The 25809-nt window shown below is 44.3% G+C and overlaps 1 protein-coding gene across 5 annotated transcripts in view; it reads right to left on the reverse strand.

The window, feature by feature from the left end:
- TMPO (thymopoietin) overlaps positions 1 to 24747 on the reverse strand; it is a 55144-nt gene extending 30397 nt beyond the window's left edge. For all 5 annotated transcript variants that reach the window (XM_075011519.1, XM_075011501.1, XM_075011510.1 and 2 more), the window contains exons 1-4: positions 24402 to 24747; positions 8732 to 8858; positions 3127 to 3285; positions 1373 to 1473 (exon numbers count right to left, since the gene is read on the reverse strand). In XM_075011519.1, coding sequence (XP_074867620.1) covers positions 1373 to 1473; positions 3127 to 3285; positions 8732 to 8858; positions 24402 to 24638 — 624 coding nt within the window. In that variant the 5' untranslated portion in view covers positions 24639 to 24747. The remainder of the gene's footprint in view (positions 1 to 1372; positions 1474 to 3126; positions 3286 to 8731; positions 8859 to 24401) is intronic.
- Positions 24748 to 25809: the final 1062 nt, after the last annotated feature.

The following is a 25809-nucleotide window of genomic DNA, read 5'->3' on the forward strand; positions in this document are numbered from 1 at the left end:
TAGGAAGCTAGCTTGAAATACTCATTTAAAAAGAATTCTTGACTGCACGATATTATTAAAGGCTATTTGAAACATTTCATCAGCCACCAACTTTGAATTTTTGAGAATCAAAAATCAAGAAGTCATATTGAAACAAAGTGAACTTCAAATAGGTTCAACAAAATTATGTCTACATGCACCCCAGCCAAGAGAAAATTAAGTGGTGGCTGGATGTCTTTCAAAAAGGTAGCAGATAAAATTATTTCGAACGCTGAATTGTTACTAACCATGGGTGACAATTCCCAGGGAAATTAAAAATTTAGAGCCATGTGCACTATTAGTAGCCGAAACAACATTTTAAAAAGAAATGTTGTTTACCCATCCTCACCCCAAACACAACTATCAAACCCCTGCCAACACAGCACAGATCACTGAAGTTCTGAAGAAACTAGTTACTCAAATTCTACTCCACAAAGAATACCACTACCTTTCTTCAGCAAAAAGCAATGTTTGTCATAAGACTATTCTATGATTGACTAAAACTGGATGGTCTTATAAAATAAGCTAGTCTGAACAAAAAGGATAGTCATATGGATATTTATAGCTTTACAGGAGCATATTAACCAAAAATATTTGGTAAGTCAGACTCCTGAAGTCCACATGTTCAACTCACTTTTAAGAAACCAATTACAGTATATGGGGTGCTTCCACACATTGGTAAAACACAAAAAAGGCCTTCATTAAGCAAGCTAGAATATTTTAGCATTTCAAAGTCAGACACTCATATTAGTAAGAGCCCATATACGTATGCACGGCAGTATGTAATCATACAACTAAAGGCTTCTTTCCAATTTATAGGACTTCTCTAAGACAACCTCCCTACCAATCTTTAAATCCTCACTCCACTGCACAGAGACACTAATGCCTCTGAAACAGATACTAGGATGTTTTTAATTAAGCAAACAATTTGTTTTTCTTAACTTTGATATAAGAACATCACCAAGCTGCTCTTATTGAAGGTTCTAAAAAGTTTCTCTTGGTCAGCAAGGAAATTTCAATAAATTTAACAAAACTTTAAAGTATTATACAACCTTAACTACAGTAGTGCTGCCTGCACTATAGAACAAAGCAAAGGCCAACTATCAGAATACAGCTAAAAATTTAAGTGTTACTGTGTAGACAAAATATTAATAAAATATCTCCAGGACTAGTGCCAACTTGGGTATTGTTTAATTGCAGCACAATTTCTGGAAAATTTGTAATAAACAGTTTAGCCCCCTTAAAATATTAAGCATATGCTAATATTAATCATATGAAATAAATTCAGCTACTGCAAATAAACACACTCAACAACAAATTGATAAGAAAATGCCATTAAAATAAATAAAGATACCTGATTATGTTCAGCAACTCTTCTTTGTTTGAATGTTACTGGAGTCTTAGCCTTGGCTTTCAGTGGTTCCCTCTTCTCAAGTCTGAATGCTACCTTGGGATCTGAGAATAAAGACAGTCACTATTATACTTGGATTTTGGACCTAGCAGTTGCCAAACAGAAGAGCCTACTAACATTCTCTGTAGGACATTATATATTTGTAGAAGATCATAAAACAAACTTAGTATTAAAACAAATCACTCTGGCTCCCAGAATGTCTGAGTTATAACTTATAAACCTCTCTACATATATGAATTTTTCCTTCCAGGTGACAGGAGGACATCATGTAAATGCATCAGTCTTCTGCCCAGGAGATAGAGGTAGGGAGGGAGGCCCAGGAAATGTCTTGGTTGGCCTCATGACTTCTTGTTCTCTTCTTCTCCCCACCCAGAAGACTGGTCGGGGGTTGGCGATTGTAGTGGGGGGGGGGGTGTCGGGGTCACAGCCCCCGACGATTTTCTTAATATAGGCAAGTTTGCACTGTGACATAATGTGATGCATCCAGACCAGCGAGTGGCCATGTCATCCTTGTACTGCAACTTAGGGTGCTCTGCACTGGTTTACTATTGTAACCCACAACCTGGACTGCTCACAAAACAGTTTGCTTGTCACACCCAGATATGTTTGTGTAACCACAGCCTGTCAGTCACATCCTGGTTCTCACTAGTCATGGTTATACTACAGGGTGACTCCCACACTTTCCCCGATGAAGATTTTCCAAGAAAGGAGTGTCCTGTTTGGCCAGCCCTCTCCTGAGCAGCTCAAATACATGAAGTCAACTATTTCTCTTTAAGGCAGGAATGGGGAAACTGCAGTGCATGGCTTACCTTGATCCGGCCTGCAAGGCTCAAGATTTCCCCTCCCAGTGGCTCTCCTTCCCCATGAAAAAGTGGTAGTGTCAGATACTGTGTTCAGGCATAAAGGAGCAATCCTGGGCTACTTTATTGCCAGGACTGATAACTTCCCAAAGAGGAAAAAGCCAGCAACTCAGCCCTCTAGCTTGTCAGCCCACTCACCATGTCCAAAACTCACATACTTCAGGTTTTTGTTATGTCCTGATGCAGTGACCAATATTGGCATGTTCAGGTTCAGAGTCGATCCCAATACTGAGAGAGGAGTTAATTTTTCCTCTGTCCCCCACCCCACCCCACATCTGGATTCCCTCAAATTCTTCCCAGTATTGAGGAGAGTGAATTTTCTTATAGGCACCAATGTAGAGTTGATGTGCAGCACATTCCCTCCATAACAGTGCATATAATAAAAATCATGTGGTGGAAGTGAGACCAAATGGTTCTAATCCTGAGAAGGGGCTCAGGGTGCAGGAAAGGATACAGCCTCTGGGCTGGGGATGTGGGCTTTGGGAAGCAGAAGGATGCTAAGGGCTGGAGCAGGGAAGACTCAAGGTGGGCCAGCAATTTGGGGCTTGAATTTACCTGGGAAGCTCCCTCCTTGGGGCCCAACAGGGAAGAACACCTCTTCACTGAGTGCAGCGGCCTCAGGGCTTGGGGACAGCAATCTAATCCTGCTGCAGCTGAGTAGGGCTAAATGGGACGCTGAGCAGCTTAGGAGGCATTTAACCCAAACACATTATTAGTAGGAAAGAATGCTATGTTTTGTGCTTGCTTACAAGTTCCCTCACGAAGGAACAGTTACAACTACTCATTCTAGCTTAACTTGAGTTATGTTTATTTTAAAATTTCCACTTTGCTTTTTACCTTCTTCATTATCACTGTACTGATCAGAATCATTATTTCCATTCTGTTTGGTGTTCTCAGCTGATGAAGAAACCGTTGGTAGAGGTGTGGAAGATCCCAATGCTGGGCCTTCTTCCAGAAGTTTCTGCAACTTCTTCTCATAGAGCTTTCTTGTAGAAGCTGTAACATGACAGAAAATATATTCAGAGAATTAAGACAGACTGTGCAAATTTACTTGACTCCAATGTTGAACCTTTCTGGTCTACATACTCCTGGGGTCTTACTGGCTACGTTTTGATTTGCCTCTGTCCCTTTAGCCAAAACAGGTCTACTACGTAAAAAAGATACTCAGCACAAGACGTGCCTGTTTATATATTTAATTTTTTTTTTTTTTTTTTTTTTACAGTTGGAGCATTCTACTCACCTCTTATCTGAGCTTGGATTACATGACACATGCTTAAAATAAGCACATACTGAATCTTTGCTTGAGCCACAAGCATCCCTTTCGCAAAACAGTTCATGCAAAAGGCAGGTTAGTTTCATGGTTTAGCTATTGGTTGCTTAGTTAGCAGGAAGATGTGTCAATCCTGAGCTAAGAATCTTTTCTTCAACTAGAAAGGCACACAGATCGGTCAGTCTTTAGCTTACCCACAGATTTAGTTCTGCACTCAATTACTCACGAGCAGTAAAGAATGCCACCTGGACAAATACGTGACATGGGCTAAGTCTACACTAGCCAAAAACTTTAAAATGGCCATTTGGAAGTTTACTAATGAAGCACTGAAATACATATTCAGCGCCTCATTAGCATGCGGGCAGCTGGGGCACTTTGAAATTGATGTGGCTCACAGCTGCGCAGCTTGTCCAGACGGGGCTCCTTTTCGAAAGGACCCCAGCTACTTCGAAGTCCCCTTATTCCCCATCTGTTCATAGGAATAAGGGGACTTCAAAGTAGCCAGGGTCCTTTCAAAAAGGAGCCCCGTCTGGGCAATTTTGAAGCGCTGCGGCTGCCCGCATGTTAATGAGGCACTGAATATGTATTTCAGCGCCTCATTAGTAAACTTCGAAATGGCCATTTCGAAGTTTTTGGCTAGTGTAGACACGGCCATGGTGTGAGAAAAGAAAACATGGAAGTAAAGGGAATTTGGCCACTGTTAGTAAGGCATACACAAAAACATCCTTTAGAGGCACAATGAGCATTCAATGAAATCAAAGTAACCAGAGACAGCCTAAATAGCTTTCAGCTCTTCCAGGATCTGGTCTGTATATAATTGGCAGTTACTGGCTAGTTTCTGGAAGGGACCCTAAATTAAACAACTTCCTATAAGTGGGGCAGGCAAATCATTTGTGACCAGGGGACACTATCTGAATTTCTATGAAAGTACACAGTGAGATGTCTAGACAGAAATAAGTGTTGATTAGGTGAAGGAACCACCTGCAAGCTGTACAGATAGCTAGGTAAGGTACAGCTGCTTCAGATCTACTGAAGAGAATCTCTGGGAGATGGATACTAGGGTGGACATCAGTGTCTGTCTCTCAGAAGCTTCTTAAAGTAATTCAGATAAATTACTGCTCTTTTCAATTGTGACCCAAGATTAGTAATCAAGACAGTTTGTATTACTTTCTTTCTACTCACTTTCTTTTAGGAGTAGTTTAGGTAAAACTCAAATGCAGATTTAAAACTTCAATTTTTCTTACCTAACCCCTCCAGAAGCCATATGGGGTCTCAAGTTCATTGCACTAACCTCCTTCTGACAACAAAAATTACTACAAATCAGCCTGTAGGGTGACTAAAGCTGGTGGCCACATAGGTCCCACCCGCATGGGCAAAGCCAAAGCCCCGCTGGCCTGGGCAGGGAAGGGGTCAAAGCCCAAACCCAAAGGCTTTAGTCCCAGCGAGGGGGCCTGTAACTTAATTCCTCCTGCCTAGGGCCGTGGGGCTTGAGTTTCAGTAAGTCATAGCTGGAATATCTAAAGGATGCATGTAGCTATACAGACCTTCTGAAGTGGAGTTTCTAACCCCCCTGCCCAAAAAAATTTATAGCCTCAAGTAGTAATATAGGCCACTGCCTCTCTTCCTTATCAGAGCTACTCATGAAAAGCCTACAGTGGCTGTCAAAGGCCTAGAAGTACCTGATGTTTGTTGCTTTGTTTCGCTCAAATTTTTCCCTTCTGAGGAAATGGCAAGGTTTTCCTCAAGACAGCATGGTCCCTGTTTGGCAGGTCATTAAGGCTATGTCTATACTAGAGGGTTTTTTCCAACAAAACCTGCAGGGCATCAACACTAAATGCATTGTCAAAATACTGTTGACAGAAGTTGGCACTTTTGTTGATAACCTTCTGCCTCTCCCCCATGAGCAGAACCTCTCTTAGGCAGAGTCTGTTGACACAAAAGCCATGTGGCCACTGGGGGAGGAGGGAGAGAGAGGGAGAGAGAGAGAGAGAAGCAGCTCTGTCGACAGACAGGGCTTCAGATTCACTGGGCAGCCCTGTCTGCTGTACTTCTGGTTGGCTGTTTGTCAAAAGGGGGTGGGCAGTCTGGCCACTGACAACAGAGCAAATCATTGTTTCAATCCCATTGTGTGTGGACACATTGTCAACAGAAGTCTTGCTGGAAGAGCTCTTCTAACAGTGACTTCTGTTGACAGATCACTATAGTGTAGACACAGCCTAAGTATTTTATTCTGGTTCAAATTAAGGAATTAGAGTTATAGATTATGCATTTGGATTTTACAGATGGCTCTTCCTCTAGGACAGGGCTGGGCAAAAACACAGCCTGCAGGCAAGAATGGACCTGCCAAGCCTCCAGATGCTGATCCACAGACACAGGTTCCCTTCCTGCAGCCCCCCTCCCCCGCCCATGCTGCTCAGAAAAGTTGTTGCACGTCCCTCCGTGTCTTGCAGCAGTCGCAAACCCAGGGGGTAAGGGGTTTCCTCATATGTTGCCCCACCCCCAGCACAATCCAACTGGGGAGTTTCTGGCCAGTGGGAACTTCCTGTTTGAAGCACAGGAAGCATCCCTCCCAGTCAGGCTTCTGACTATCCAGAAAGCACATGGTTAGTGCCTAAGAAACCTGCTGGGCATTACAGGTAAGTTTCCAAGCCAGAACCTGCCTCTGAAACCCCAAGTCCTCACTCTTCCCAATCCTCTCCTCCCCTATCCCATATAACCCAAACTCTGTCCCCAGCTACTGCACCCATACCCCCTCACAGACCCTGCACCTCAGTCGCCTACCCCAGGTCACAACTCTCTCCTACTTAAGGTCACAGCCACCACCACCCAAACTACCTCCTTCCCCCTGCACCCCATCTCAATCTCCTACTGAGCTTCCCTGTGCACCCAACCTCTGCACCACGTCCCCCCGTTAATATCACTAAAGAGTACACCCTTGACCACTTTCCAAATTCTTGGAGTGGGCTCCCCTCCACCCTCATCAAAAATTATTGCCCACTCCTGCACTAATGTACTTTAAGGATAAGGTGTGGGTTGTTTCACTGGCTTTTGGTGCTCACTTTTGAACAAAACCCAGAAAAATTTGAAACAGGCAGTTCAGACTAACACCTCTGTGGCTAAAGTCTCTGCTGTAGAGGATATGCATATATGTATGCCAACACTTTAGATGTTTCCATCTATTTCATCCTGGAGAACGAGCATTCTCATAGTAAGCAGTTTAGAGTAGTTAAGTCCAATCACTGGTGTTTTAAAGTAACCATTGGCACTTTCATTTCACCAGTCACATCGTGCAATTGACAGTTGTGGGGGTGGATTTTTCAGGGAGTGGGAAGAAAAAAAGACCACAACCCTATAATAGGGAATTCTGGTATGAAAGTATATTTTGAGTTCTCACCTCTGCTTTCCCAAACAACTCCCTAACAGTACTGTGTATCATGTTTTCTTCAGGTCACCTTGTTGAGCAATGCAAAAAATTTCTCCTGACTGGTCAGTCTGCTACCCACAAGCAGGTGCATAAGTTACTGGATATGTAGAACTCTGATACCCAGTTTCTCAAATCTACTCCCAGAAGTGTGTTTGTTCAGACTACATAAGTGATTTTTAGATATGAGACTTATTGTTACAAAAATAGTTAAATCCATTTAAACTTGAAGGCATGCAAACCAACATTTAGGCCTAAACTTCCATCAATTAAAATAATTTTAAAATTAGCTATTATACAGTACATGTTTCTTGCTGAAGTTTCCAAGGTAATCAAACAATTGAACAGGTGGAAAAACTGGCTAAGCACCTCAGAACCACAGTCTACTGAAGTACCAGTTCAGATAGCTGTCTTTTTTTTTTTTTTGCACATGGTCTTAAATTTCAGTTTATTCAGAAAGGTAAATCAGATTACTGCTTCTAAGATGACAAATTCATGGACCTGAAAAGGCTGTCTTCCTCTTCCAAACACAGAAAAGACGGGAAGGGAGGAGTTCTATGATATACAGGGTCCAATGACTAGAAACGAAATCATTCACTAAATACAGATAATACTTAGATTTAAAAAAAAAAAAAAAACTTTATGTACACAGCATTTTCCAGTTAACATTTATTTTTGTTAAAAATTAAAGCTGTGTTTGGGCATTGTGAATTGCCTTCCGATTTCCATCCAGAGTTTGACACATCAAAACGTAAAAAAATAATTTAGTAAGTAAAAGTAGCAGTCTCCAAAAGATGCACACAGAATCTGGCCTTGAAATACAAGGAAATGAGACAATATTCATCAGCATGAGAGGCAGCAGCCTCACCACACAAGGAGCACTGTCAAGTTTTTTTTAATTAAACCTTTTGGCAGTGTGGAGCCCTCTTGGCAATGAGCATCGAGCCTTTTCGCAATTACTACAACCAAAGCAGCCTTTTTTTAAGAAAAGGCTAACTATGGTAAAACAAAAATTAAAGTCAATGTTTAACTGCAGATTTAAAAAAATTTCAAACCACTAATTTTAAGGTTGTGTGGTCAGTCTTCTCATTGCTGTAAACTGTTTAATTTCATATTTTTGGACATTTAAATTAATTTAACTGTTTGGAAAAAAAAAAACACATTCTGGTAATAAATTGTTGCAAATTACTTAACCAAAAGTTCACTATATTTTTATTTTACTTTAAAAAAGTCACTTCTCATAGGAGATTTACAGTGCTCTATTAGCTCTTTACACTGTGAGCTCTGGAGCACAGATCATACATTTTTACATAATTATGCTAAGGATGCTCCTATACTACCAATTCTCCCATCAGAGGTACCATGGTAATAAGGCAATCTGAAGCAGGCTAATGAGGTGCTAATGTGCATATTCAGTGCCTTATTAGCATAATGGCAGCCACCTGACCAGACTTCAAATTGCAGACTGACCATGAAGATGGGGGCAGCTTCAAAATAAGCATCCTGCTTAGACACTCCCTTACTCCCACAGAACTAGATCAAAGTAAGGGAATGTCTAAGCAGGATGCTTATTTCGAAGCTGCTCCCATCTACACAGTCAATCTACAATTCGAAGTCTGTTCATGAGGCCACCAATGAGGGGCTGAATACGCACATTAGCACCTCATTAGCCTGCTTCAAATTGTCTTGTTACCATGGCACCTCTGACAGGAGACTTAGTGTAGCAGCAGCCTTCAATAGCTTTTACCTACCTACGATTGGACCAGGGATCACTCCATATTTTGCAAGTTGCGCTTGAAGGTCTTCATTACTGAGCTCTGTTACATCCAACAAATCTTTCTCCTCCAGCCTGGGTTTGTCTGTTTTCTTCGTGGCTTTCTGTAAGAAAATAAAACACACCCCATTTCTCCATGCATTACAAAAACAGAGTGTGTCTCCTTATTGAAGAAGTACAGCAAATACATTTGGGCTCTAAAGCTACAGAATACAGTTTTAATATTCACTCATTTTCTTTTAGTGGTGTTACCTTTATCAATACCAGATAAAACACTGTTCTTTCATTTCTAAAGCCTGGAGAACTGGTCCATATTTATGCAAGACTAACGTTACATGAAATATTTTAAGAGCCTTTGAAATCAGGTCTTATTTTTCCTCACCCTCTATGCTGACAGATTATTATAGTCTTATTTTTCCTACAATTGGATAAATCAGGTTTGAAACACCTACATGCCTTAAGACTAAACCTCCTAGCCCAACTTGAAAAGTATCATCGCCATCACACCCCACAAGCTGTATATTTAGTTTCCTGTATGGATGTAGTAGAGTATCCTGTACATGACTAACAATAAGCATCTGCTTATCGGTTAGCACTACCCATTACTCAGAACCCCCCTGCCTCCCAGCAAGTAGATAGGGATTGGGTGGCTCAGCTGCTATCCCTGCTTGCACTGGGACCAGACAGCTTGCCTTACTACTGCTCTGCATTTAAAAGGTCTTCCACCATCCTGCTTCCTGCCACTCTGCATTTAAAAGGCTGAGTCAGCACACATGGGGGGGCGTGGAGGAAAGGCAGGGTGGGAGAGAAGGCTTAACCAAGTAACAGTCAGAAATTTTGGCGGTTACCAGATTACTCACTCTTGAACATCCCTAGTTTCCTGCGACATATCTTCATGCCCACATCCACCCACCTTGTAGAACTCTTACTCTCATGAGCACACAAGTCTTGGGCCTTTGATCACCTCTTTTCTCTTACAAGTAGTAATCGTTTCATGAGCTACTTTGCTCTACCTCATCTCAGTATTCTTTGGAGCCACAGTGTCCAATACACTCTCCATTTGCCCCATGTGGCAATGGAGTGTGGCGAAATGTGGCTCAGGAGAGCTGCACATGTTGGGTGCCCCCTTGCCATTTCACGCATGTGCCCTATCGCAGGATGGGAGAAGTGCACGGCTGCAGCGGCAGATGCGGCTACTATGGCATGGCTTCACCCAGGAGTAGCTTGTGCAGCTCCAGTGAGCAATCTCACAGGTGTGGGGGCTGGGGTCTTGTGAAGATTGGTTAAATTTCTTTTGGACCCGAGGGTGCATGGTTACCTAAATGTCAGTTTAAAAATCCTCAAGTCATATCTACATTACTGCACACCCTGTTGCTACCACTGCAAACATCTTGGTTGATCACTGCAGAGCCAGCCGGGGAGGGAGGGGACATAGGAATATGCAGCCACCATCTACACCTTTTGTAACTCTGCTAAATGGACCTGTTCCTCAACAGGAAACCTGTTTACCTGAAAATTTCCTTTCTTGGACTAACAGCCTGCAAAGCCATGACAATGGTTACTCTGTTCTATGCAGCCTTGGAGACAGACCAAACCTGTCAAAGACAGGAGAGGTATGCTCCACCTCTGAGAAACCACCAGCTCCTACTCTTCCATAGCCTAGGAATCTTCCTATAATATATCTCTGTAAAAGAAAATTTAGTATTAAGACTTAACAGAACAAGAATTTCAGGGTCAGTCTACACAACAAGATTATTTTGAAGTAGCTATCCTAGCATCTACACAATGCAACTGCTATTTCAAAATAATTCTGAACTAGAGGTTGGTTTATTTCAAAACTGGTAAACTTCATTCTACAAGGAATAGCCCCTACTTTAAAAAAAAAAAAAACAAACCGCTATAGTGTGTCCAGTGGCTCTATGTTGAGACAGCACCTCTATACACAGACTATGTCTGCACTAGAAGTTTTTGTCTAAAGAGCTTACTATCAGAAAGACGTGCCGACAAAACTTTTGCAGCAGATTGTGCCTACACATAAAAGCGGATCTATCTTTGAGCCGCTCTGTCAACAAAAGGGTCCTCGGAGCATTTACACAGCTTTTTGTCAACAAAACACATTGTGCATGTGGACACTCTGCACGTTGTCAACAAAACCCTAGTTTTGTTTACAAAACTCTAGTTCAGATACAGCCACAGAGCTTAAGTGCTATTTCAAAATGCACATGTGTAAGAGCAAGTGAGAAAAAGAGCATCGCAGCCCCTGCTCTTTCAAAAGAATGGGCCGGGGTCAAGAAATCCAGCACCACAAGGACCACTCTTTTGAGCAAAGGGCCCCCGGAGCATTTACATATGCTTTCCCTCCACCCCATGAAAGAATCTTCTGGGCAAAGTTGCTCTCTCTCCCCCAAATGAGGAAGAGGGCCTCGAGAAGCAGCACTGTCTTCCTTTGAAAGAATGCATTGTGTGTGCAGATACTCTGCTTATTCTTTCAGAAGAGGGCCTGATTTTCCAAAAGGACTTGCTAGTGTAGACACAGCCTCAGTGAATAACAGAGTACAAATAACTCACTATCTTTTTCCAATTAATAGCCTATTCCTGGTGGGTGGGATGGGTGGACCTCATTACTCCAACAAAGGAAGTTTTCAGGTAAGACACAGGTAAAATTATCTTAGTTTAAATGTAATCAAGTCCATAGTAGGTCAGTGAAACAGAGATATTATAGCTGTGTCCACTCAGAGGGACATGGAGGGAAGAGAGCACCAGGAACTGTTATGTACAGATGCTAAAAAGGGCAAACCCTGCCCCTGATAGGTGCTCCTCACTGTGGTGTCAAAGTACATACCAAACCAACATGCAACAACTAGCTGTCCAGGTTGTAGAATCCAAAAGGTGGTACAAAGATGAACACATAGCTGGTTTACTGATTTGCAAGGCCAATAATATTTCTACCTATGCAGCTGTCACAACTTTAATGCCATCAACTAGGATACTGGAAACTGGAAATAGGCTTTTTGACTTGTATGTCGAGGTAGAGCATTTCAGCCACAGTAGATAATACAAGTTGAACCTCTCTAGTCCACCACTCTCTCATCTGACAAGATTTTAGTTAGCCAGATGATCACTTATTTAAGTTGAAGAGAGCTATCAAAGTCCCTTTTAATGGTTAGAAATTAATGAGACTCATTAAGGAGTGGTTCAAATGGAAGGTCTGTAATAGCTTTGATATCACCAGGTAAGATTCAAATGAAAAAAAGTATGTATATTTAATGCATATATCAGGAAATGTAAAAGATGTTGCTCTTATATGAGGATTGCTAAAATGTTGGTGACATGGGGGAAGAGGAAATTCACTCCTTGTCTACTGCACTAAGAATGCTAGAAAAAGCAGTAACCTGACCTCTGGAGTGCCTTAACTGTCAGGTCTAACCCAACTCCATTATGAAGAAACCAGATGTGGTATTGATGCAGATGTGGCAGACACTACTTATGCACCAACATCAGTGGTTTAAAGCTCAAATGAGTCCATAAATGCTGACTTAGAATGTTTATTTCTGGAAGCTGAAATTGTGGCTATTGGTCCACCGTACAATCTTTGGTCTCAGAAGCTAAAAGCACATAGGCAGCGCAATTCACTAGTAACCTCTGTAGATCTCTACTTAATGGAAAGCACACACAGGTGTTTATACCTTGTCAAAGGAAATCTGAGAACCAAACAGTCCTTGGCCAGACTGAGGATACCACATTGTCAGCGCTACTTCTCCCCTGAAGTATTCTGGTTAGGAGAAAAGAAGTGGGGAAGGGCATAAAAGAAACTTTTAGTCAGCTTTACAAGATATTAGTTGCTTTGGTTATGAACCAACCAGCAAGAGAACAACGCTAAAACATTGTTATTCCAGTAGGAGGTAAACAGATCTCCTGCTGAGAAACTAAGTTTCTTTATGAAGGGATGAGACCCCTTTGAGCATTGTTCCCATTCTCAACCTCATTTTGCCTTTGGAGCAAGTCAGCAGTAACACTCCATTTTGCCTTTAATATGAAGGGAGCAAACTGACAAAGATTGCACAAAGGCATCAGGAGGTGAGTTTCTCTAGAGCACTGTATTTATATACCAGACAGGTGAGCAGGTGAACCAAGTACTGAGGATTACTTGTCATGCTACATTCTGCCAATTTATGCAGCTTGAGGGAATCTGACTTCACTGTGTGCCTCCTAAAGGAATCAATCACATGAATCATTCTTCAGAAGTGTAAAAGGACTAGGGTTCCTGCCCCTCCTTTCTAGTAATTTATGCTGAGAAAACTAGAGGGGTCCAAACATTTGGTGAAACTCTCTCTCTCATGCCTCCACTTGCTCCTTCTCCTGAAAGAGGTTGGGGAGGTGGGGAAAACAACAGACTGATGGGTGAGGAGAAGGGGACAGTGTGGTGGTCCTTGTGACTACTATTTTGCATAGCTTTAAAAAACAAGAAAAAAAAAGGAAGAGATTTGTCCTGAGACTGGGGTCTCATACCTTTTCCCAATGAGATTCCCGCATGGGCCCTGGAGATAAGCAGATCCTCACCTGATGGATACCAAGCTCCAACCCTGGACATTCAAGGGGAGCCCTCAGTCCATTTGCCACAATGGGCTTACACTGGTGGTAGGAATGGAGGGCAGGGCTGGGCTCAGGGGCCTCTTATTAGGGTCACTTTGCTTTACTTCTGGATCCTGGTCAGTAGCTCTCTGCCACTATTGCAACAGCACAGTGATGGGACAGGGCACCTACTTGGGAGGCCGGCAATGTAGCTGAAAGCATATGGATCCTGGTGGCTGGGTAGGAAGCCCTGGTGGCCCTTGATGACATACTTCAGCCAACTGCGATGAAGGGAGCCACTGCTTGCTGATCCCAGACTATTTCTATAATCTGAGCAAGGCCTGGGAAATTTGCTCGACGTACTTCCATTACTTCCTAGGAGCTGTCCCACTGAGGGTGGAAGGCTGCAGGAAGCCCTTCCACTACCTGAGGATTTTGGAGACCTGAATTTCCCTATGCACTTAGTCAGCAGCAGAGAGGTAAGAGGTCTTGTGTTCCCACTTTGCATTCTCTGCCAGAATCCCAGCAACTAAGAAGAAAGCCAATACAGCAAACCCTCGATTTAACAGGCTAATAGGGGAAGGGGTGTCCGTTAATGCCAAAAGTCCATTATATCTGAATGGTTATACTTCATGATGCACTGACCTTGCCAGCCCACTCACTCTTGTCCTCTGCCTCCCACTTCCTTTCCCCCTCCTGCCCCATTTCCCCCCCACCTCCTTCTCACAATTACCAGTAGAGGAATCAAATGCTGGCCTGTCTCCTTCCACCTCTTACAACTCCCAGTGCTGTGGCACCTCCAGCCCCTGGTTCTGAGCCACCTGTGTGAAGATGGAGCGTGGCCACACCCAGCCTGCAGCAGCCTCCAACACCATAGCTGCTGCTCAGAACCACTGCAGGCAGCAGCACCCAGATGCCAACATGCTCAATGCACACAGGGCTGAGAGAAGAGAGCTCCTGATCCCAGCTGCGGCTCCCACATCCCCCCCAAAGCTCCCCTGGCCCTGGTGGTCCCAGCTGCTGCAGTGATCCCTCCAACCCTGGCAGACCCAGCCACTCCGTCAGCGGCTCTGGTGAGTCTCCAGTACTTATTTGGGAGGGGGGCGTAGGACGGGCTGGCAGACAGCATCTCTTATAACAGACTTCAGGAATATTAGGGTCCACTAAATCGAGGGTTTAGTGTACTTTCTGCTGATAAAGGTAGAGTCTGCCAGCCTGCTGATTAAGCTTATTCCCCAAACTCAATCTTCCTTTACTTCTTTAAAATTTGCTCTGTAGCAAGAAAAATCTGGGACTTCCTGCCTGCAGCCTAGAATAGACATGACATTTGTTGGTTTCTCGCTTCTTAGAGACAAGCATGGGGCATCTACCTGTGTGCAAAAGGCACATGGGGGAGGGAGGTTCACTGCAGACCACCCAGGTGAAGGAGGCCCACTCACACCTGGCAGTTGCCCATCGCTAATTTAACAGGTGGAGAGAAAAAAAAATCAGCTATTTGTAGGTAACCTAAAATTTTTATAATGGTATTTCATAGAGACTGATATGCTGAAGATTACCCACAGCAAGTTGTGTGTGTTTGTTGGGGCCCAGAACACAAAGAGCGCCTTTTCTAAAGGGTCATAACAGCTTTGTGTTTGCACAAATGAAGTGCTTTAACAAAAAACAAAGATCTTTGATATTGTAAACCATCCTATAGTTCATATTTTTAAAAGTCTAATGAGCACACTCATAAGGGGTATCAATTAGTGGCTTGCAGGCCGTTCATGGTTTGCCTCTGGCCAGCCTCTAGATGCTTTATTTAGCAAAGTGTCTGCAGGTACAGCTGATCACAATTTCCATTAGCCACAGTTCACTGCTCTCAACCAGTGGGAGCTGCAGGTAACAGCACAAGCCAGGTCACCACTTTCTACAGATCCCAGTGGCTGGGAATGGCGAATCATGGCCAATGGGAGCTGCAAGCAGCTATTCCTGCAGATGATTAGGTCAACAAAGCATGTGGCAGTGTGCCAGGGGCTAACCCTGGTGAAGCACATCCAGCCCACATGGTTATTGCCCACCATGGTATATAGCATTGCAATAATGGAAGGAGCAAGAACGCACATAGTGAAAATGAAAGTCCACCTCTTATCTATGCTCCTTAGGAAAAAAATGGAAGTCTCTACCCACCCATATATTCATTAAATACTTGTGCAAAGTCATCTGGAACCTGACAGGTTGGAGATTTTGGCTATAAGTGCCCAAACAAGCTATTGAAATCAGTGGTTGTTCCACACGTTCTAAAATTGTTGTCTTAGCCGTACTGCTAAGTACACTATACCCAGCTTGACTCGGGACCTCTCTGAGGTGAAAAGTGATGATAGATCCTTTTGAAAGGCTTACCGATTGGTGTCATTAAGCCTGGACTAAGGTTGTTGAAAGTACGAACAAAAGAAAAATTCCCATCTGCATGTTGTCTCATCCCTACCTTTGCTGCTGAGAAAAGATCCAACACTGAGATGCTAGTCACCAGGATCCTTGCTGACCAGGAAATGACTGTTCTACTACTCCTATAGCTTGTCTAACAGCTTTAATGGAAGGTACCACAAATCATTTGGGAAGCTATGAAATTACCTGCTAATAAAAGGAAGTTTCTTCCTAAACTAAAGACAATTATACAGCATCTACACTAGGATTTTCTAAAGCCTTAACCCGAAACAAGTACAGCTCCGCTACTGGTAGCAACAAGGCTCAGGCATCTTTACTACTACTCAGAATGGGGTGCTCTTAATGACTGATTAGCATAAGTTTTGTCAACATTATGCCTGCTGCCAAGAATAGAGACTATGTACACTGGGAATTATTAATAAAAAATACAAACATATGATAAGACAACCACAGAGGGCTGGCCTAGGAACCATGTAAACGTGCATGCCTCCTGTATTTGTATGAAGTGTTTAATCTTTTACTGAGCCTGAGTAAGCTGTTGATCTCAAACCTCGCAGCAATGATTATTCTAGGGTTATTTACTTCTGCTTGTAGTATTATTTCCTTGCCATTACTTGCTGTTTGTGCATCAGCATTACAGGTTGAACCTCTCTAATCCAGCACTCTCATCCGACAACACCCATAATTTGGTATGATTTTAGTTAGCCAGGTGACCACTCTTCATGCATGTGGCCAAGTTTCCAGTGGTCTCAAAGTCTGATTTTCAGCCACCAGTCCTGGCTCTCAGTGTTCTGTGCTGTTAGCTCCAATCTGCTCTTAAACGTCCAAGAGCCCAGTAAGCAGTAGAAGGGTTAGTAATGTCCTAGACACTAAAGTGGCCCTCCTTCACCTGGGTGGTCTGTAGTGACCCTCTATCCCCATGTGCCTTTTGCACACTCATAGGTGGCCCATGCTTGTCTCTCAGTCGTGAGAAACTAGCAAATGTCATCCCTATTCCAGGCTGCAGGTGAAGTCCAGATCTTTCCTGCTACAGAGCAAATTTTAAAGATGTAAAGGAAGATTGGGTAATCCATGGTCTAGGACATTACTAACACTTCCATGGTCCAGCAAATTTTCTCGTTCAGCAATAGCCATGTCCAGAGGGTGCCAGACCAGAAAGCTTCTACCTATGCTAATTAGAGGCTTTAGTACAAGTTCCTGAACTGTACAACGATCGTACATTTTCCACTACACACAAACATTGAGGACATTAAGGTTGTAAAGTCAAGCACACAAGAAATACCAGAATTAAAGGTTACCCAGGCACCATTAAATACAGCCCTTTTGTGTACATGACTGCTGATTCAGTCTTCAAGTACACAATCACATACTCACTCTGCTTCATTCAGTGGCAGAAAAAGTAATGCTGCTCTGGAGATGAATCAGAGACTTGCCTAGAGGGTCCATGTTTCATATACTGCAGAAGAAGCGTACAGTGAGAGAGGCAAAGGACTGCAGGAAGGGAAAAAACTATGACCTCTCAGTGAAGGGAGATAAATATTAACCTGGACTCCATCCCTGACTATTAGAGAATTCCTACATACTAGGCAAGTCAGTGAAAACAGTTCATACAGGGTCAGCAATTACAGGTTCATTTTCCAGGTGTCTGAGCTCTTGCAGTTACAAGCAAAGTGCTATACAGTGCTGGTTACTCTGGAAACAAAAACCAAGCTCTAGATTTCACAAATTGAACACCCAAAGTTAACGGATACCTTTGTGCCTCCGATTTGCATCTATAGCATGGGGAATAACATCCTCAACACAGGGTGTTTGAAAAATAAACTCATCAGTATGAGAATGTCAATATTAATTCATAAGAAAATTAACAATTCTGCCTACAGGAGCAGTATTTGAGTAGTGTGCTGTAAGGCAAGAGGCCATACAATGAACAAGTATTTAAAAAAAAAAAAAAAAAAAAAAAAGACACACCAAAAATTAAAATCCTCAGCTTATTCACTGCACAACACCTGTCCTTTGCACTCTTCTCCCCTTTGAGCAGTCACAACCATGCACATTCCTCTTCCCCACCAGCTCCATGTCAGGTGCAGCGTATCCACTCACCAAGCACTTGCCCAGTCTTTTTGTTCAGTCTGTTTTCACTCCCCACATCCAGCATTCTGGCTTTTTTGTAGAGCTCTCTAACCTCCACCACAATGATTCCCATTCCCCCCCACCCCCAAACTTTCAGGCTCCTCATCTCAAAACAACCTATTCCTCCAACCCTCAGGTAGCCCTGGCTCTTGTCTTCTTTGCATTAGAATCACACCATTTCTTCCTCCAAAACAGTGAGCCTAGAAGTTAAGACTCACTGAGAACACACACAGCCTGAAGCAGACAGCATGAAAAATTTCAGCCCAGCCGGTTAAAGTTCAGCACCATTATAAGCAAATGAAAAAGGGTCTTACAATGGGTAACGATGAACCTTAACTGGTGATGCTTCCATACCTGCCTGAAAAAATGAAAAATTCCTACCCTAAACACCAAGATAAATTTGAAATAAGAAACAGTATGAAGGGAAAAAGGGGGTGACAGTGTAATCAGATGACAGGCAGGTTAGCTGAACTGGTTTGAGCATTGGCCTGCTAAACCCATGGTTGTGAGTTCAATCCTTAAAGAGGTCATTTAGGTATTAGGGCAAGTAGATGTCAAGGATGGTGCTTGGTCCTGCCAAGAGGGCAGGGGACTGGACTAGATGACCTCCCAAGTTGCCTTCCAGTTCTAGGAGATGCATATTTAAAAGAAGAAGTGAAAAGGAATTCAGATCTTATACTTAACTGTAGCTCAACCAGCCACCACTTCTTGATAGTTCTCTTTTCTTCCCTACTTGATGTAAGTGTACTACTTTTCTCTATTAGGCACACCTGACTGATCATACATAAAGCCAAAGCCTTGAGAGCAACTCCTGAATCCAGAGTACATTACAGACCCAGTAACTTGCTATGCGAATTACAAACTAAAGTCTTGTACTAAAGTTTGAGCACTGAGTGCAGCAAAGAAGGCTTTCACATGTTTAGTCTGCCGCCTATACAGAGCTCCAGTTATTGAGCTGGAAGTAAGACTATGTTCTGCAAATACATTAGTAAGACAGCATGGGGCTAAGGTCTTAATTTTTAAGCAATGTTATTAAAATGCAACAATTCCTTCTGGATTTCAAGTTACTAATACTTATCTCAACAGTTAGTATTTCAATCATCTCCATGATGAATCACCAACAGCGGGCCAGTACTGCTCAAGCTGTGTACTTGTGCAGCGCTCAGGAGGGATTCAAACCATCAGATCTCAACAGACAGTCATTTGCACACGCCTTGATACATTTTTTTTTTTTTTTTTTTTTTTTTTTTTTTAACTCCACACATGATGGAAAGAGCCTGCACATGGCTGCTAGAGGAAACATGGCTATTGCTTAAACAGCTCCCCATTCCAAACCAAGAAAGGTTTAGCATGTTTTGTGTGTTACTAAGCACTTAAGTATCAATACCACTACTGCTGTTAAGTCACAAGAAATGGCTTAGTCACTTTGTATAAACTATGCACCTGCTTATGTGATCACATACAGTATACTGTAGGACCAGTGGTTCCCCGTGATTTTGCAGGGGGCCTGTGAAAAAAATAAAAATAATCAGAAAACAGAATTGGCTTTCCTATGGGTCTGTGAAGAGTTGTAGGGAGTGACTGGGGGTCTGCACTAGTGAAAAGGCTGGGAATCACTGCTGTAGAGCTATCCAGTCTCTCAAGGGAGGCACGAATGTTAACTGAACTAAACAAAGATTGGCTGAGCCATCCACTAAGCAAGCAGAATTTTTTCCACAGCTGGCTTAATGAAAAAGTGTAACCTTAGCAATGGCATGCCTTGAGCTTGATAATTAATTATCTTAATATTTCTCTTATCTTCTGTCATTTGTAATTATTCTGTTTAGGACCAAGTACTGCAGAAAGGAATTTAGGGGTCACAGTGGACCACAAGTTAAATGAGTTAAGTGTCACACTGTTGCAAAAACACACACACCCCACATGATTCTCAGATGCATTAAGAGGAGTGTTGAGAGCAAGACACAAGTCATTCTTCTGCTCTGATCAGCACTCACTGGGCCTCAACTGTGTCTAGTTCTAGGCACCATATTTCAAGAAAGATGTGGAGAAATTGGAGAAGGTCCAGAGAAGAGCAAAAAAAATATTAAAGGTCTAGAGAACATGAGCTATGACGGAAGACTAAAAGAACTGGACTTGTTTAGTTTAGAAAAGAGAAGACTTAAGGGAACATGATAGGGGTTTTCAAGTACCTAGAAGAGACTTGCAAGGAGGCAGCAGACAGGACAAGGAGCAATGGGCTTAAACTGCAGCAAGGGAGGTTTAGGCTAGACATTAGGAAAAACTTCCTAACTGTCAGAGTGGTTTAGCACTGAAATAAATTGCACAGGGAGATTTAAATATCTCCAGCAATGGATATTCCACAAAGCAAGTTAGACAGACATCTATCGGGGTTGTCTAGACAGTGCTTGGGCCTGCCATGAAGGCAGGGGACTGGACCCTATGACCTCTCGAGGTCCCTTCCAAGTCTCATGTTCTATGATTTTAAGATTAGCTCTCACTAACTCATGGCTAATACTGCTTTTAGGAGCTGGGAATCACATGCATTTCTACTTGAGCACCTGGTGTTTCTTCAGATACTTTAAGAATAATGTATGTCCAAACAGATACCAAAAATAAGGAAGCGTAATATAGTATCTTAAGTTTCATGGTGTCTGTTTACCCTAGGAACTAGCTTTGAAATTAGGCACTACTTTGAAGTAGCCAGCAGAGTCAATACACACTTTTTCCCCTTACTCTGAAGTAGGAAGCCCAACTATGAAGTCCTTACTCCATTCCCAGGACTGCAGTAGTGCCCTACTTTGAGGTAGGGGTGTGTGCGTGTGCGTGTGCGTGCGCGTGCGCTGTAGTAAGCAACTTTAAAGTTATTTTTGTAGTGTAGACACAGCCATGGAGTGTTTTGGGACATATAACATGCCGAATTTGTATTCAATAACTCAAAGTTTAAAATTGTTTAAGATCTAGTATAAGTGAACAGTCACCTGGGCCTTGTCACTCTATTACCATTTGCTTTTCCAAAAGTTAACACTTATGTAATATTCTGATATCGCTTTCCTATTGCGACCTCAAGCACAGATAGCGCCAAACAGCTATATGAAAATTGTAGCATTCTGGGCACAAATCATACTTGTGAAACTTGCATTTCAAAGTGTTACCAAAAATATCAAATTAAATTTTACTAGAGAAAACTACACAGATATCTTCTACTATTGTATCAGTTATGGTACATCAATGCTCACCGCTTATAAGCCAATTGTATCATTGGAACAAGCACCCAATAAAGTTTATTGCAATTTTTAAACACTAAAAGCACTGCACTTTCAGATGCATAATAAATGAGAGATTTACTGTTACTGCATGTTACCCTAAATAACCAAGAACCCCCCACCCACATTATGTGAGATTCATGAGTTTAACTCAGAACCATGTTTTAAAAGGTCACTGACAAATTATTTTTTTTTTAAATTTTAAATTGGGTTTGTGCTGCAGTTTTAATTCCTTATGACGTACAAGAGATGTCCAAAACGTCTCCCCACATTTGATATTTTCCTGCTGGTAGGAGATTTTTTTTGGAGGCTGGGGAAGGTAGTTGGCAGCTCAGAACCATGAAGCACATCAAGTCTGGCTTTCCTGATTTTGCAGGAGCTTTTTTCCCCTCCCTTTGTTTAAAAAGGAAAAAGCATTAAGCTTTAAAAGAAAGTCTAACTTCCGCTCAGGTATTTGACTTCAGTATTAGTACAAGAATGGTCAACATAAAAATCCCTTCCTCTTCCAATTGCTCAGATTGCAGTTGCAGATGATGAAACTAGGATATCTTTGGTTAAGCAACTCACTATGCTACAGGTCTAAATTTCTACTGTTAAAGAGGGAGACACCTCAAAAGATAAGAGTTTCCAGAATAAATCTTATTTCCTTTTTCACAACTCACTTTTTTTAAAAAAAGGTACAGGATTTTAGCCACAGATTTCACAGAACTACAACTCTTAAGACTCAAACAACCCAAGAATAATTATTTCACGAGGCATCTTCCCTTGGTATTTGGCTGTATTTAGATTACGAACAAAAATATTTAGTCTCAAATAAGTAGTGTTTAAATGAAGTTTACTCGGTATAGCCAAAGCCCATGTCACAACTCAACTCTTGCCTCGCATTCATGCTTGGTGGAACCAGCTCTCTTTGATTTTTGATTGTTACCTGAATGTATATGCACAAAGGCATTTCCATATAGCACAGGGCCAGGCAAAATATGGCCCATGAACTGAATCTGGCCCACCAAGCCACTGGGTCCAGCCCACAGGAGCCTCAGATGGGTCCATGACTGTGGGGCTCCTGCTCAGCAAAACCAGCTGTCAATACTGCAAGCTATAGGGAAGAGAGGGAGAGAGAGAGGCTTCTCACAATGCCCCTACCTGCAGCAAAACCTTGCAGCCCCTACTGATCAGAGCTGCCTGTTTGCAGGACAGGCAGTGTGACATACTCCTTTCCCCCATCCCCCACAGCAATAAGCCCATAGCAGTAAACTGACCCCAGCAGTTGCTCTGAGCACTTGCAGTGCATGGAAGGCAGGAATCCTGGCTAAGGAACCTGCTGGTGAGGAGCCCTATAGGTAAGTGCCTCCTGGCTATAGCCTATTCCACACCTCCCCCAATCTGCACCTCTGCTAGGATACAAAATCCTGTTTAACTGATTAACCAATGTGGGGAGAGAAGAGTGTGGCTGGGGAGGCTGCTCCAACCCAGCTAAGCTGGAGTAGCCTCTGCTTGTGGCATTCCAGGGACTGGGGCTGCTCTGGCCTGGCTGGAGCATCCCTTTCAGCACTGCTGTCATGGGTAGGGGACATTCCAGCATGGCTGGAGCAGCCCTTGTCCACAGCAGGGAAACTAGGCTGGAGCCACCTCCCAAGATGCTGCTTGCCTTTGGGGCTGCCATGGACAGGGCTACTCCACCATCTAAGGAGCACCCCACCCATGAAGGTCAGGCAGGACTAAAGCAACTACCTGCTTGCAGCAGGCTGCCCTTTAGCTTCCCTAACCTCTACACTATGTAATAAAAGCCTTCTGTGTCTGCTCCTGCATCCCCTACTACAGTCCTCCTCCAGGTTACAACCCCCTCCCAGCCACCCACTGATCACTCACAACCCAAATTCCTGCACACCTGTCTTAGGTCAGGACCTCCTTCAGGCCCTGCATCCGTCTTCCAGATCAGAACCCTGCTTGCACCCATATCCCCTTCTGGATGTTGCACCCCAGTCTTCAGTCCCAGATCACAACCCCCCTCCTTCACACAAACTCCGCCCCCCCCCCCCCGAGACCACAACCCCTTCCTTCACACAAACTGCCCCCCCACCAGAAGATCCTACATCCCCTCCTGCATCTCAATCACTTACCATAAGGTCCCCTCTGCACCCAGCCTCCATCACAGATCCCCACCTCTTCCATTAAATATCATGGAAAAGCGCAGCCCTTGACCACCCACTAACTTCTTAGAGTGCCCCCCCCAAACAAAAATTACTGCCCACCACAATACAGCATATCAGCTTTGCTACACTTAAGTACAGACACACAAAGCATTTCTTGATCAAGTTGTGAGATTTTTTCCTTCACACTTAGTAACCATCCACCCATCTGTACTCAAAATGTTCGTGCTTGTCTAAGCAACGTTATTCCAATGCAATTCATAACGCCTAGAGAAGAAGTTTAATTATGTTTCCATTTAAAAAAAAAAAAAAAAAGGCTTGTGAACAGAAGCCTGGAATTTCTCTTCCCTGAATTAAGTTTCTGGAATGAAGTTTCAGAGTAACAGGCAAAGCGTTCTAAAAATTGGTAGCTTACTTTCTTAGGTGCCTATTTTAAAATACCCCACATGCAGGCAACCTCTTTCCGTAACTGGAGTCACTACATAATCACCTGCCATGGTACAACAGAAAAGACGCTCTTACCACATTACAGTACCCTACTTATTATAAGTCAGCATCCCTCAGAGAATTTCCCCTCCGTCAACTTCACTAATGAAACGGGCAGTGGTAGGAACAAGACACGCCGATTTCCCAGCCCGGTGAAACAGGAGCCTCGCAGATATTACTAGCGCTGATAGCCAGCGCTCAGCGAGCCGTGCCAGCCACGTCGGAGTACGGCCCAGACTGAAGTTACTAGGAAAGGAAATCCCGGTGGCAGCGCTCCCCGACCCCCGAGCGCAGCGCCGGGCACCGGCCAGCCCCTCGCAGGGCACAGAACCGAGCGCCTGGGGGAGAGGTCTGTACCGAGCAGCTCTTGCCAGCCGCCGTTGTCCACGCGCCCCGAGCTGGCCTCTAAACCGCATGAAACAGCGGCGCAGACCGTGGCCGCCAGGGCGCGCTCCGCGCCTCAGAGCGGGAAGCGTCGCACGCCGCTGGCCTGCCCGCGGCCCACTCCCCAGGGGCGGGCCTACATTCGCGGGAAGAGCAAAGGGGCGTGAGGCGGTCAGCGGCCGCCAGAGCCCTTTGTATAGCAGCGCGGGGCCCTCGGGCGGCGGGGCCAGTCTCCTACCCGGCCGGGGGTGGCACCTCCTCTGCCCCTGGCGCCGAGCGGCGTAGGCTCCCTCTCCTCGTCGCTGGAGAAGTCGGGCTGGGCGGGCGCGTTGCGGGGGGTGAGGTGCTCCAGGTAGAGCTGCACATACACGTCCTTGCGCTGCTCGCCGCCCGGCAGGCTCACATTGTTGGCGATCAACTCGCTCTTCAGCTTCTCCTTGGTCAGCACCGACGGGTCCGCCAGGAACTCGGGCATCGCCGGCCTCTGCCGCCGCCCGGGAGGGACACCAACAAAGGGGGAGGGGGTAGGAAATCGCCTCCCTGCCCAGCGCAATGAACCCAACTCGCGGCGCGCTCGGCGAGGCTTCTCCCGACCTCCAATAAACCGCCTCGGGATTGGCCGGGCGAGTCCCGAAGTTGGGCTGCTATTGGCTGCGGGGTTGAACAGGGCGTGGCGCGAGGGCTCGACCAACGTTAGTGCTTTGCGCGAGGAGTAGTAACGCAGTTTAAATTCGGCTTAGGCGGGAGAGGCGGGGGTGTTGTGCCGCCTCCCTTCCCCCTCCTCGCTAGTCCCAGGCGAGGTCCTCCTCTTGCTAACGCCTCCCGCGGGCACCACGAGCCACCCCCCGCCCCAACGATGAGGACGTCAAAGGTCGGGGGGAGACCTCCTGTGCGGTCGCTCTCTGGGCTGGCGTATGGAGGGGTTTGCAGCCTGCGCTGGCGAGGGACATTTAAGACCCCCTAGAACTCAGGGCGAAGTCTCCCGGCGGGACGGAGCCCCCCCGCCGCCATGGCTGCTAGCTCCAGCGGCGCGATCGGAAGGTCCCATGCGCGTCATTTGCTTCTCACAATAAGATTTTGAGCCACTTCCCTAGATCTGGAGATTTGCATTAAAATAGGCGCTTTCGGAGGCATTATGAGGTGCCCTCTCCTCGCAGGTAGCCTCGCCTTCCTCGGCTTTGACCTGGGCACTGGTCGGATCGAGGAGAACAATTCCAGCCAGAAATTGCCCTGGCTGTTAAAAGCTGCGACTAGTATATATATGTATGAAAGAAATTCCTTCTAATGCGCGGGGGAGGGGACGGGACGGGACGACAATGTTACCCATTACCTAAGTGCCAATGCCACAGCTTCTCCACCAGTGCAGGAACGTGCCTATAGGCTACAGGTTGCAAGATTGGAGCTATAGATTGTAAGGTTCCTGGGACAATGAATGGGCTTCCTACATCTGGAAAAGGACTTGACGCCATTATTACAGAGCCATACAAATAGCCTGGAAGCAAATTATTATGTTAATAGAGGTATATTATGCATGTTTTAAAATTGCAAAAAACTCACCAGCTTTTTCATGGATCTAAATATTAGGACCATCAAAGATTTAGAATCACAATGTTGAGATTTTAAAAAGTTGTGATTAATTGCATTGG

Source organism: Carettochelys insculpta, chromosome 1, assembly GCF_033958435.1.
Source record: "Carettochelys insculpta isolate YL-2023 chromosome 1, ASM3395843v1, whole genome shotgun sequence".
NCBI lineage: Eukaryota > Metazoa > Chordata > Testudines > Carettochelyidae > Carettochelys > Carettochelys insculpta.